General features: G+C 37.4%; 1 protein-coding gene across 2 annotated transcripts in view; it reads right to left on the bottom strand.

Moving 5' to 3' along the window:
* Positions 1-12,523, bottom strand: part of WASHC5 (WASH complex subunit 5) — a 67,273-nt gene that overhangs the window by 45,459 nt on the left and 9,291 nt on the right. The window contains exons 2-7 of one of the 2 annotated variants that reach the window (XM_072603090.1): positions 11,615-12,036; positions 10,985-11,130; positions 9,469-9,553; positions 6,365-6,465; positions 3,048-3,240; positions 950-1,102 (exon numbers count right to left, since the gene is read on the bottom strand). In XM_072603090.1, coding sequence (XP_072459191.1) covers positions 950-1,102; positions 3,048-3,240; positions 6,365-6,465; positions 9,469-9,553; positions 10,985-11,130; positions 11,615-11,800 — 864 coding nt within the window. In that variant the 5' untranslated portion in view covers positions 11,801-12,036. Of the gene's footprint in view, positions 1-949; positions 1,103-3,047; positions 3,241-6,364; positions 6,466-9,468; positions 9,554-10,984; positions 11,131-11,614; positions 12,037-12,523 lie in introns of those variants that run through there. The other variant, XM_072603091.1, reaches the window with a different exon arrangement.

Below are 12,523 nucleotides of genomic sequence, written 5' to 3'. Positions count from 1 at the left end.
AGTGCAGTTGTGCCCATCAACTCCCAACTCCAAGTTGTTCTTAAGAATGTCAATAAGCATGTTTAAGTAGGCCTTTTATAACACTAAATCAAGAGTTGGGTAAGAGGAAACACTGGACAGTTCCTAAGTACAGGAGTTTAGTCTGCTCTATCTTTTTTGTCAACCTTTGGTAATACTGAGTATAGTGTTACGTACAAGGGAAGTGATTCATAAATACTATTTTCTTTCTTTGATTAAATTTAAAATATAAAATTACAGATTTCAAACAAGTCTAAAAAATTCAAACATTCTCCTGAAGTATTATCAACTGTAACTGAAGAATAGCATGACATTTTAAAAATAAAATTCAGTCTAAAGGCAGACTGTACTATATGAGAGGCAGCATGACACAGTGATGGATAGAGTCCTAGCTTTGGAGTAAATGGGGCTCTGTTTCAAAACCTACTTATGACAGTGATCACATATGTGATGCACTCCCCCTCCAAGCCACAATTTCCTAAGACTAAAAGTCATAGATGTGTTGTATCTGTAACAGATGAGACTAGCAGGATATCGGTCCAAGGATACGAACGGTAAATGCGGAAAAAAAAATTAAAACTATTAAATCAATGGTTAACCGTGACCATGGAAACATGCGTTTTAATGTGATTTTAGTTTAACACCCACTATTTATGAAAACAGCTAAAAGGTTCCAATAAAAGAATCTGGACCTTCCCAAGAGGGCCACCTGCCCTGCTGGAAGCCTTCCCCTAAGTCCATTCACACTGTGAGAACACCAGTGGAGCCCAAGGTCTGCTATGTTGAAACCTACCTAATTCCTTACTCTAACTAAATGACTGGCCCACCCTCTTTTATGGTCAACCATTTTTTTGATGAGAAAAAAGAAAAGAAAGAGTATTTTGTAGCATAAAGTCTGGTAAAAAGTTATGTATAATAAGGACATGTGTACCCAGTTATCTGGAAAATATTTATCTACTATTTCTCTCATTTTTGCTTGATGGTTATGAAGAATAGACGGTTCAAAATAGAGGATCACGTAGAGCATAGCAGCTTGATTCGCAAGGGCAGTGCTCCGGTGCTCTGGCAGTGGGTATGCCGAAACCTAGGAAAAAAAAAGGAAAACCCCCAATGCTTGAATTTCAGGATATTTTTTTCTCACACACTTGCCAAACAGCTGATACGTATCAGCTGTGGTAAATCAGTGTTTTGTAGACTGGCAGTGGGAACCTCTAGCTAGAGTTACAGGGATCAGATGTATAAGACCCACAAACTATTGGGTGGTAGTAGGACCAACCCTAACATTTCCTCTTTCTCTACCAATTCATATCATTTACAAAGGAGAGTGGAGATCCAAGCATCATTTTGATGGTGGCGATGTCTTGGAAGGATAAGTACAACTTTTATATTTTAAGCTGTTTTGTTTCATTAATTTTAGGTGAGGGTAGGAAGAGGGACAAAGTAAAGGAGGGATATAGAACAAGGCGAAGGAAAAGGGCAAGAAAAAAGGAAATGTAAGAGTAGACAGGAATGAAGAACATTTAAAAAAACCTCTGTAGTAGGCAGCAGATGAAGCTGGGTATAGAAAGGGAGGAAAATGAACTGGTATTGAATGTGACTTCATGAGTCCTTTAATGATAAGTCATTTTAAAAAAGGCAACTAGTAGGCTGTCTTAAACAGGGCTTCTTAAATTTTTTCCACTCATGACCCCTTCTGTGGGTCATAACCCAGAGTTTAAGAAGCACTAGTCTAAAATACTAGCACAGTAAAGGGTTCCTTCCTGATTTGTGACTGGTATTCACAGTGACAGTCGGTAGCACCTGCTTGTCACATCTAGAGAAAATTCAGAATAGTACAAACCATGGAACGATGAAGCCTAATGTTCAGTCTTCAACACTTTCTGAAGTCAGTGGAAAATTTAGATAATGTGGAGTAAATAGAAAATGAACATAAAAAAAAAAAACAAGCCCCAACAATACTACATTATCTTGCAAGCCCCAGTTGAAGAGGGACTTGTCAGTAGATAAAAAATAACTTTATTGTTTCTAAGATACCACAAACTTCATCCAGTTAGTTGTTTCTCAAATCTAGGTCAACATTTTTTAAGAAAACAAGGCTTATTCTGCATATAATTCAAAGGGTGACTTCAGAATCTTGCATTAAAACATCTTCATAGAATAATAAAACATTAAGAATTGCAAAGGTCTCTGAAAATCATCCAAATCACAGATAAAGCATGAATCCCCTTCTAAAACGGATGGATGGGTACCATCTTGAAGGTCTCCAGTTGGGGGGGGGGGGGGGGGGGGGAGAGAAACTTTCATGCTATGTTGGTTTAGAATTGTATCCTTTATAATGCTTGACAAAAAAGCCTTTGGTAAATTCATTATACCTTTTAAGAACTATGTGACTTCTTTCTGATGATGAGTCTCGGTATAAAGAAGAAAAAATGTCTACTTCACAGCATTCTTATTAATTTGCAAAAGGTAATTTGCATCTGAATAGAATACAATAAAATTACTTTCTATTTCAATGATGACACTTGGCAGATTTTTGAAGGAGGACTGACATGTAGCCTTGCACGAGCATTTGGTCTACAATGTCTTTTATCATCATTATAATAACATTCTATGGCCATTTCAATTCGTTTTAACTCTGAGAAGGAAAGTTCTTATAAAGATGAGAACAGCATTTAAGAAAATGAAAAATCCCCCTACCTCATATCTAAGCAAAATAGTTTCAATGATATTCATATATGAACTAATGCGCTCATTTTTTCCAAGTCCATCAAGATTTGATTGAAAAGCAAAGCTGTATAAGTAAAATGTTACTACAATAAAGAACTCTGGAACAAAAATGAGTCCAAGATCAAGTTTGCTTATTTAAACAATTGGAGATATAATAAGATAATTTTCTCATATCTTAACACTGTCTCCAATGCATTAACTTTACAAAACCAGAAATTAGAAATATGGCTTTTGTACCTAATAAAAATATAAAATTATTTTATCATAGATTGTTTAAAATTTAAAAGGAATTCAATTCCTACCTGGTTATAAATGTCATCAGATCTTAATCTCCCAATAACCATGCTGACAAAAGTTTCACTAATGGGCACTCTACCAAAGTAACTCTCTGGATAGTTGGGTGGTCTTTTGGCTCCTGGTTGACTAGAATAGCCTGTGCTACGAAGCAGTTTACAAATATCATCCATATTTGAGTCAGCAGAAGATCGAGCGGCACTGTCATATCACAACAGAAAACAAAACAGAAAATACTTTAATACAGAAATCAGAAATTTTAATTCAAAAGAGTAGAAACCTACTTCAACAGATTCAGATCAATTGCAGATCAATTCATATATTTCAAACACAAAAACCAGGTGTGGTATCAGCCTGATGCAGCATAACTAATTTATGAGATGGGCATTAGTTCTATCTTCCAATGTCAATATTTTATAATAACTAATGTTATTAAAAACAACAAAACTTCACCATCTTTTTAAAAATGATGCAGTATTCATTTTTTTCCTCTGAGAAAGCTGTTTCCTTCTAAAAGAAGTCTTTAAAAACTTTCTTTTTCTAGGGAATGCCTTGAATATGAAATCTTATGTAGGCAGCAATATGGACTAGATGACTACTCATTCAAGTAGACCAGATATTGTAAACCAAATGTTTCTAAGAACTACACAGGAAAGGATGATGTATTAATAAAAGGAATGGTAACTGCCAACTGACTCAATTCAGAGGAATTCCAAACTAGACAAGACACACTTTCAAAATGAGATTTTAAAGTTTTCTCCCCACTCCCCCCAATCCTAGCAGAATAGAGGTATAGTTGTGCACAGTGTATTTCTAGGAAAATACATGGATTTTAAAAATCAGTTTCCAATGACACTGATGTGAATGACATATAAGCTGGTGTTCATGGGATAAGTAAACCTATCAACATATTGTCAAGGGCCAGTGAGGAAGGAGGCTGCTTGGGCAGGTGACCCTATATATTAGCCCCCCACTCAAAAAACTCCAGAGGCTTCCTATCACTTCAGGATCAAAAATAAAATTCTCTGTTTGGCTTTTAAAGTCTAACTTGACCCCTTCTTATCTTTTCAAACTTTTTAAAATTATTATTTTATTTGTTTTCAGCGTTCTACAACCACTTCCATATAACTTAGATTTTTTTCCCCTCCTTCCCTGTCTCCATCTCTACCCTCCCTCTGAGACAGCATACAATTTTATATAGGTTCTACACATACATTCCTATTAAATACATTTTCACTTTAGTCATGTTGCATAGAAGAATTAAAATGAATGGGAGAAACCATAAAACTCTCTTTTACACTTTATACCTTTCCACATACTCTGGCTGTGTTGTGAACAAGACCCTATATCTTCTAAGTCCAGGTAATTTCACTGGCTGCCTTTCATGCTTGGAATGCTCCCCCTCCTCATTTCCATCTTCTGGTTGTCTTTAAGTCTCAGTTAAAATCCCATCTTCTGCAAGAAGCCTTAATGCTACTACTTTTCCTTTGAGATCATCTCCAGTATACTCTGTCTTTATCTTGCTTGTATTTGTTGGTCAGGGCAGCTAGGTGGTACAGTGGATAGAGCACCAGTGCAGGAGTCAGGAGGACCTGAGTTCAAATCTCACCTCAGACACTTGACACTCACTAGCTATGTGACCTTGGGCAAGTCACTTAACCCCAAATGCCTCATCCTGGGTCATCTCCAGTCATCCTGATGAATATCTGGTCACTGGATTCAGATGGCTCTGGAGGAGAAGTGAGGCTGGTGACCTGCACAGCCCTCCCTCACTCAAAACGAAGTCAAGTGCAAGTCATGTCGTTATTTCTCCGATGGCGTGGTCTTCTTCAGCAACAAAGGATGAACACACAATTTGTTGGTCAGTTGTATTTGACTTTTTGTGACTCTATTTGGGGTTTTCTTGGCAAAGATATTGGAGTGATTTTGTCTTTTCTTTCCCCAGCTCATTTTATAGATAAGGAAACTGAGGTAAACTAGGTTAAATGAGCGAGTAAGTATCTGAGGCTGAATTTGAACTCAAGTCTGCCTGACTCCAGGCCTAGAACTAATAAAATATGGCATTTAGCAGTAATGGCTCAATAAAACTATAGTTAGGTACCCTATTTTCAAATGCATATGGACATAGAGTTCTTGGACCAGAGACTGGTGAAAGCAAGGCTAGGGGAAGCAGTGCACATGAAGAAGGCATCCTCTTGTGAGGAAACCCAGAAACCAAAGAGTGGAAGCAGGCAGAAAATATTCAGGTGAAGGTAAAAGAAACAAGAAATGAGAATTTGTCCCTAGGGTTGACTACAGATTGCATGGACAGAAAGAGGGAAAAGATGCGGAGTGTGGGGAACAGACCCCTAGTCTGCCTCAGAAGCATGAATATGGCAGAGACAAGGCCTTCGTTTATTTAGACACCTGCAGGCACTCTCTGTCTTCCCAAAAGAGATCAGCTAACAACTTCTTGATCTGATAGTTGTCTTCAAGTGTCTGAAAGGCTGTCAGGTGGAGGAGGGATTAGATTTGTTCCATCAGGCCCTGAAAGGTACAGTCAGGAGCAATGGCAGGGTGGGAAGGGAGGGTAATGGAGGCTTGAGGTTAGAACATTCTTAACAATTACAGCTGTTCCAAAGTGGAAGGGGTACCTGGAGAGGTAGAGGAGTAGCTAGAGGGATGGGGACTGGCTCACTCTCTGAGGGTCTTTAAGTAGAGGACAGTACCTTACCGTGGGGATTCCTTTTGTTAAAGATAGACAGATCACCACTGAAATCTCTTCTAATTCTGAAATCCTATGATTCTGTGATGGCAGTTAAAAATTCCACAACTTTATCTGCATGAGTTGGCAGAATGGACAGTGCTAGACCTGAAGTCAAGGTGAGACCTGAATTAAAACCTGGCTTTAAACACCTACTAGCCGTGTGATGGAGAACAGGTCATTTAGCCTCTCTCTGCCTCAGTTTCCTCATCAGTAAGATGGGGAGAGTAATAGGAGTACCGTGAAGATCAAATGAGGTATCTGTAAAGTGCTCTGCAAACCATAAAGAGCTATATAAATGCTAGCCATCATAATTACTTACTTAAGTTTTTGTGTGAATAGAAATAAAGAAGTTAAAGACCAGACTTCCAAAATGCTTTAAAATAATTTGTTCAACAAAGTTAGATACAATTTGCTCTTTAATATTTTACTAGTATCCCTTTCAAGACATACATGTTTTACTTTTACAAGGGACCAAAACAGTAAGGCAAATCTTCTGTTACATCTATTTTGGAAACATATAACATACATTGCATTTTTTCACCCGTTTTCTTTTTACAAACACAAGCCAATCATAATCACCTGTATCGATAGTAGGAAACCAACATCCTCTCTCTGACTTCGCCTTCGATCTTTTGATCAATAACCAAGAGCATGACCCCATAGAGGTAGAGAGCTTCACACTAGCCAAAAGGAACAAGAATGACCAACGTCAGGTGATCTAAAGGACAGTACATCATTTTCTTAGTGAAGGAATCTGAGGTTTTTCAAGGATCTTCTCATTCTGTTTTCTGCTGGCAGTCTCTGAGTTCTGATTCTCAATACCCATTGACTTACTAGTCCTGAAAGGGGAGTCAGAATATTCCTTGCTTCCCACCGCCATTTCCAGATTCTCCCTCTAATCACCACTCAGACTCTTTTCTCTAGAGAGGCTCACTTTATCCAAATATTCCACCCAATTCAGAGTCTGGTGGTGGCCCTTTACCAATCCTCAAGGCATTCTTTCTCAATGAGTTCAACTGGTTCACAGTCTCTCCATTCCAATTCCTGCCCTCATACTCTCCAATATCCATATGGATGTTTTCCCGAATGACCTAACTTAATAGTTTCTCAGCCTACTCAGTCCCATGATTTCCATTTTTCCTCAGTTATACAGAGGGACATTCACACCCTTGACAATGCCATCACCCATAGGTGTTCTACCTCCATGACCATGAACTTTGAAAGCCTTTTTCCCACTTGTAATCTCCTGTTATCCCATTTCTTCCTAAGCTGTGCTACTCTGTAGAAGTATTTTGGTATTGACCTAGATCCCTAGTTCCTCCATCCTTCAGTCCTTTTATAGTTGATCACCCTCCTTGGGCTATTATTCTCCTCTCTTGCATACACTGACACCTTAGTAAACCAAGTCCAATCTATACTATTCTCTACCAATGAATCACTTACTTCCCCGTCCTACTGCCACTTCTGGCTGGCCAAATCTCAACCTCACATAATCCCTACCATCATCCTTCTGGTTATTACTGATACAAAATATACTTCGTCCCCTCTCTCCATGCCTTTGTACTTGCTGCCACCCATACCTAGGATGCTCTCCTTCTTCACCTCTGCTTCTGCTGAATACTTGATTTTCTTCAAAACTTGACTCAAGCACCCCCTTTTTCCCTAGACTTTCCATTTCCACCCCAAGGTTATCAAGAATCTACATTATATGAGTTTTGCATATACTTATAAATCTGCACATTGTCTCCCCTGATGGAATGCATTATTATTGTGGAGGAGGACCATTATAGAATATTATATATTCTCCAGCAAAATGAGCTTCTTGAGCTCAGAAACTTTTTATTTTTACCTTTGCTTCCTTAGTTTAGGGACTGATTGATCTGCCACTACCCCTTCTATTCCTAAGCTGCTGAAGAAAACTGGAAGCAGTCGCACAGTGGTGCTGACTGGGCCCTTTTAATCCCAACTGGGCGAGTCTCAGCAAGATAATTCTATTCTCCAGTCACTGTTTCTCTACCCCTTTTATCACAACAGCTATTCCAAACTGCTTCTTCTCTCCTCAAGCCTCCAAGAGCATTTCCTCCCCACCCCCACGCCCAAAGGCTCACAGGAGGACCTCACTTCAAGTTTTAAAGAACATACTAAAGCCATTTGCTGAGAGCTCCCCTTTCCCCAACTCATAACTTTTTAACATTGACCATCCCCTTCCCTGCTCTTAGTTTATTCTATTTTATTCCAGTTTTTGATGAAGAGTCCTTTTCTCCTAGCCAAAATCATCCTCTCCAGTCTTCTCTAGCATTTTGCCAGAGAATACATAATATTCTAGAATGGCCCTCCTCCCTAATATATAATATTATTAAGTTATCCTGATCTATACCTTACTACTGAGCCCAGATAACCCCAGAGGAGAAAGGGAAGCTGGTGGCTTTGCATGGCCCTCCCTCACTTAAATCCCAAACACTTGCAAGTCATGGCATCACCTTCCTGATGTCAGGGTCCTCTTTGAGACTGAAAGACAGACAACAACAACATGTAATATTCTATAATCCCTCTCCTAGCTAATCTCTTTCTAAATATTGGTTTCTTCCCTTCGGCCTAAAAACATGCCCAAGTGTTCCCTATCATTGAAAAACTCTCACTAGATCTTGTCATGTTCCTAATTATCTTCCTCTATTTCTCTCCTCAAATTTCTAAAATCAGATGTACTCTCAGTCCTTCCACTTTCTCTCCTTCCATTTTCTTCTAATCCTCTGCAGTCTAGTTTCTAACCTCATCATTAAACTGAAAATGCTTTCTCACAAGTTACCAACGATCTCTTATCTGTCAGTTCTAATGTGCTTTTCTCAATTCTCATCACTCCTGACCTCTCTATAGCTTATGACACCAATGACTACATTCTCCTCCTGGACAAAGTCTTCTCTGGGTTGTCATGACACTGTTAACTCTTCGATCTCTTCCTACTTGTCTGACATCTCCTTTTTCGTCACCTAACTGGATTATCACCTATGAGATGCCAATTATCTGTGAGTGTTCCCTGAGACTACCATTCATTTTTCCCTTTTCTCTCCACGTTAACTCACTTGATGACCTCAACAATTCCCATGGATTCTATGCAGATGACTCCCAGGTCTACATACCAGCCTTCATTTGTCTCCAGAGCACCAGTCAAGGATGTCCAATAGGCATCTCGAATTCAACACATCCAAAACAGAACTACTATTTCCTCCTGAACCTAATTCCTCTTCTCAATTTTCCTATTAATGAGTATACCATTATAGGCATCCATATTTATAACCTTAGTGTTATCCTTGATTTCTCACTCTCACTCACTTGAAATATTCAATCAATTGCTGAATCTTCTTGTATCTTTTTTCACAACCTCTCTTGAATACGTTCCCTTTTCTCTATTCACACAGCCACTTTCCTTATCACCTCTTGCGAGGGTTATTTCAATAGCCACCTAATTGGTCTCCATGCTTCTATTCTCCCCCAACTCCAATCCTAGCATATGATTGGTTCTTAAATATTTGTTCAATTGACTTCTATCTGTGAAATCTGTTGTCCAAACTGAAGCTTTTGGAGCATTTGACAGTGAGATATCTATGGTTTTAACTGAAGAAAAAAATGATGCTCAACTAATACTCAAATAATTTTGCTTTGTGTAATTAACGTTAATAACTTACTAAAAGTTGCTTTCCATCTTCATTGAGCAGAACAGTTTCTAATGTCTGTTGAATATAAATTCCTTCACTGAGATCATCCAGATATCTAGAAGTGAAGATACAGAAAAAGTATTTGCAAAGGGAGGAAATTAAAATTCTTTTCTTTTCTTTTTGAAATTTATTAAATTTTTTTTCATTTTCAACATTCACTTCCATAAGTTTTAAACTTTTTTCCCTTCCTTCCCCCCTCCCTCAAGACAGCATGCAATCTGATATCGCTCTACACATAAATTCCTATTAAACATTTTCACATTAATCATTTTGCATAAAAGAATTATAATGAATGGGAGAGACCATGAGAAAGAAAAACAAAACAAAAAAAGGAAATAGTCTGCTTTGCTCTGCATTCTGACTCCTCATAATTCTTTTCTTAAAAGATTTTCAAGTATAGGATGTTGAACATAGAAGGTACGTGATATTTATCTGACGAACTGAATTTCAAAATGAGAAAGGCATAAGTAAAGCCCAGTCTTAGTTTCTAAGGTCTCAAGGATTGCAAGGCTGCCATGTTGGAAAGTGTTCTGCACGAAGGTCAAATAGTGAAAACAGAAACAACTGGCTGTGTAATAAGACTGGTGTTGATCTTGTATCTATGTTCTGGGAACAATGACTGCAGAAGTCAGTAGCAGGGTCAGAAGACCTTATTAAGATCGGGGCTGAGAGAAAACCTTGACTGCTTTGCACAGCTGTACAGACTCAAGAATAGGGCTGCATAAGTTGGGACTCTACAGGCGAAGCACCACAAACTGCCATTTATACCACTCAGATGGCCTAATCACAACTATTTCAAGGATATCAAAATGTGACCAAACATAATTAGTTGAAAGAATGAATGAGATAGACAAGTACTCAACAGCTGTAGGAGAAACAAGAAGCTAACCTGAAAAATGTCACCTCACCACTTAAGGTTTTCTTAGGAGGGGAAAATAATCAATAGTAAATTAGAATATAGTTATTCTATGTTCAGATTATATGGTGCAATGAAAACAGCTTTAAACGTGGAATTGTATGATCTAAGTCAAAATTCTGGCTCTGCAACTTACTACCACAGCCTCCTCATCTGAAAAATAAGAGGGGTTGCACTAGACAACCTTTAATGATCTTTCCAGGTTTGAATCTAGGATCTTATGAATAGTACTCATGTTATGACTAACTACAAAATAACATTACTAAGTTTCTCAAAGGAAAGGGAATGATATTAATTATATTATAGCATATATTAAGTATACTAAAATTTATATTATCTAAAGATATTACATAATATTTGAAGATATTAAGGCTTACTAAAATATTAAGAAGAATGCTGCTACAAGAATGAAAAAATACTACCATCTGGGATAAACTAATTGTAAATGGTTATCTGGTTAAATGAAGAAAAATACCCAAGGCTATTTGAATTTTTCCTAGATGTTCCTCTGCCCCTTTCCTCACAACACATAATTTATTAGAATCAAATTATGATTAGATTCATAAATACCTGTTTAAGTCTACAATATACTTGTGGACACTCTGAAAAGCTAAATAAAATCTTGTCACAATTTCTATGTTGTTTTCACGAAATTCTTCATCTAAATCTTGTAGGTCTGGTCTTGCTTCCAGTTTGCTTTCACAAAATTCTGGGCTCTGTGAAGAAGAACAATTTGCTATGAAGTCTAAAAGAAAGTACATTTGTTAATAATGCAGAGTTTTTAACTAGTCTTATGAAAATTTGATCTTATGACCCTAAAAGACATATCAATAATTTTGGGTAGAGCTCAATAATTTATGATGATAATATCATAGTATTAAAAACCTTCTGCATATTTTTGGGTAAGAAATTTATCTAAATTATACAAGGCATTAATTTACATTTAGGTTAGACTATTTCAACGTGAAATGGAATATTAATGTTTTCATAGGATTCTATTGTACTCTCAAAATACACAATATATGCCTCTTCTGAGCTGATGATCATTTTAAAATAGAGCTCAATATCTCTTCAAAACATTCAGAATATACCTTCTTTTTTATTATTACATCCTTTCCACAGAATAAGTCTTTCATTTTCCAAAGAAAGTGTACATTAGAAGGGATTACTTTAAAAATCTGCATGTAGATGAAGACTTACCTTAAAATAACTGAAATCAAAGATAATATCTCCATATTTCTGTTGGTCAGCACGGTCTTTTAACCTGAAAACACTGGGAATGAACTCAGACAGCCTTAGAAGTTCAGCAATGATGGCATTGCCACATGACACAATCCTCAGGCATGCTTGTCCACAGAGGTTGTTTTCAGCAAGAAAATCCAACATTGCGAAGATAGTCAGCTGACTCTTGGCTGGGTACTGGGAATATTGTGGTCTTTTGCAGTTATGACCTACAGATCATGTGAAGAGACCTGGACTTCTTACAAATTAGATGCTCTACTAAAGTGTCTGATTAAAAATGTATAAAAATCAATAACATTCCAGTAGAAACGTCGGAAGGCACAAAAAGAAAGCGTGACATCTTCCTCCAATTACTGCCAGTAATCTTCGTATCCACAGATCTGAATTGGGACATAAGACCATATGTAAGTACTAAATCAAATCAAGTTAAACAAGTAACTATTTAGTACCTGCTTTTTAATTTAAAAATGTGTATACTTTTTATAATGCATTGTGACTGGCTCAGAGATACAGATAAATAATACTGTAGCCCCTCACAAGCTCACAGTCTAGATGGAGAAGAGAATCATAGAATCTCAGAATTCAAAGATACCTAAGAGGCCAACTAGTATAACCCATATCTAAAGAAAAATCTCACCTACAACTTAGCTGCAACAAACAGTTGTATCTGGGCTCTATTTAATCACCGGAAGTAATGAGGGAGCCATTATCTCCCAAGCCAGTCCTCTTTACCACTGAAGAGCTGAAATAATCTCTAAATATCCCTACTACCTTCAACAGCAACAAATGCCAGTTATACTCCACTTTAAGTTTTACAAATACACATACCCTGATACAAATAATGCAAAATGGAATGTGAGAGCAGAG

Source organism: Notamacropus eugenii, chromosome 4 (assembly GCF_028372415.1).
Source record: "Notamacropus eugenii isolate mMacEug1 chromosome 4, mMacEug1.pri_v2, whole genome shotgun sequence".
In the NCBI taxonomy this organism is placed as follows: domain Eukaryota; kingdom Metazoa; phylum Chordata; class Mammalia; order Diprotodontia; family Macropodidae; genus Notamacropus; species Notamacropus eugenii.
Note: the sequence above shows the minus strand (reverse complement) of the source record. Positions and strands in the feature narration are given on the sequence as shown.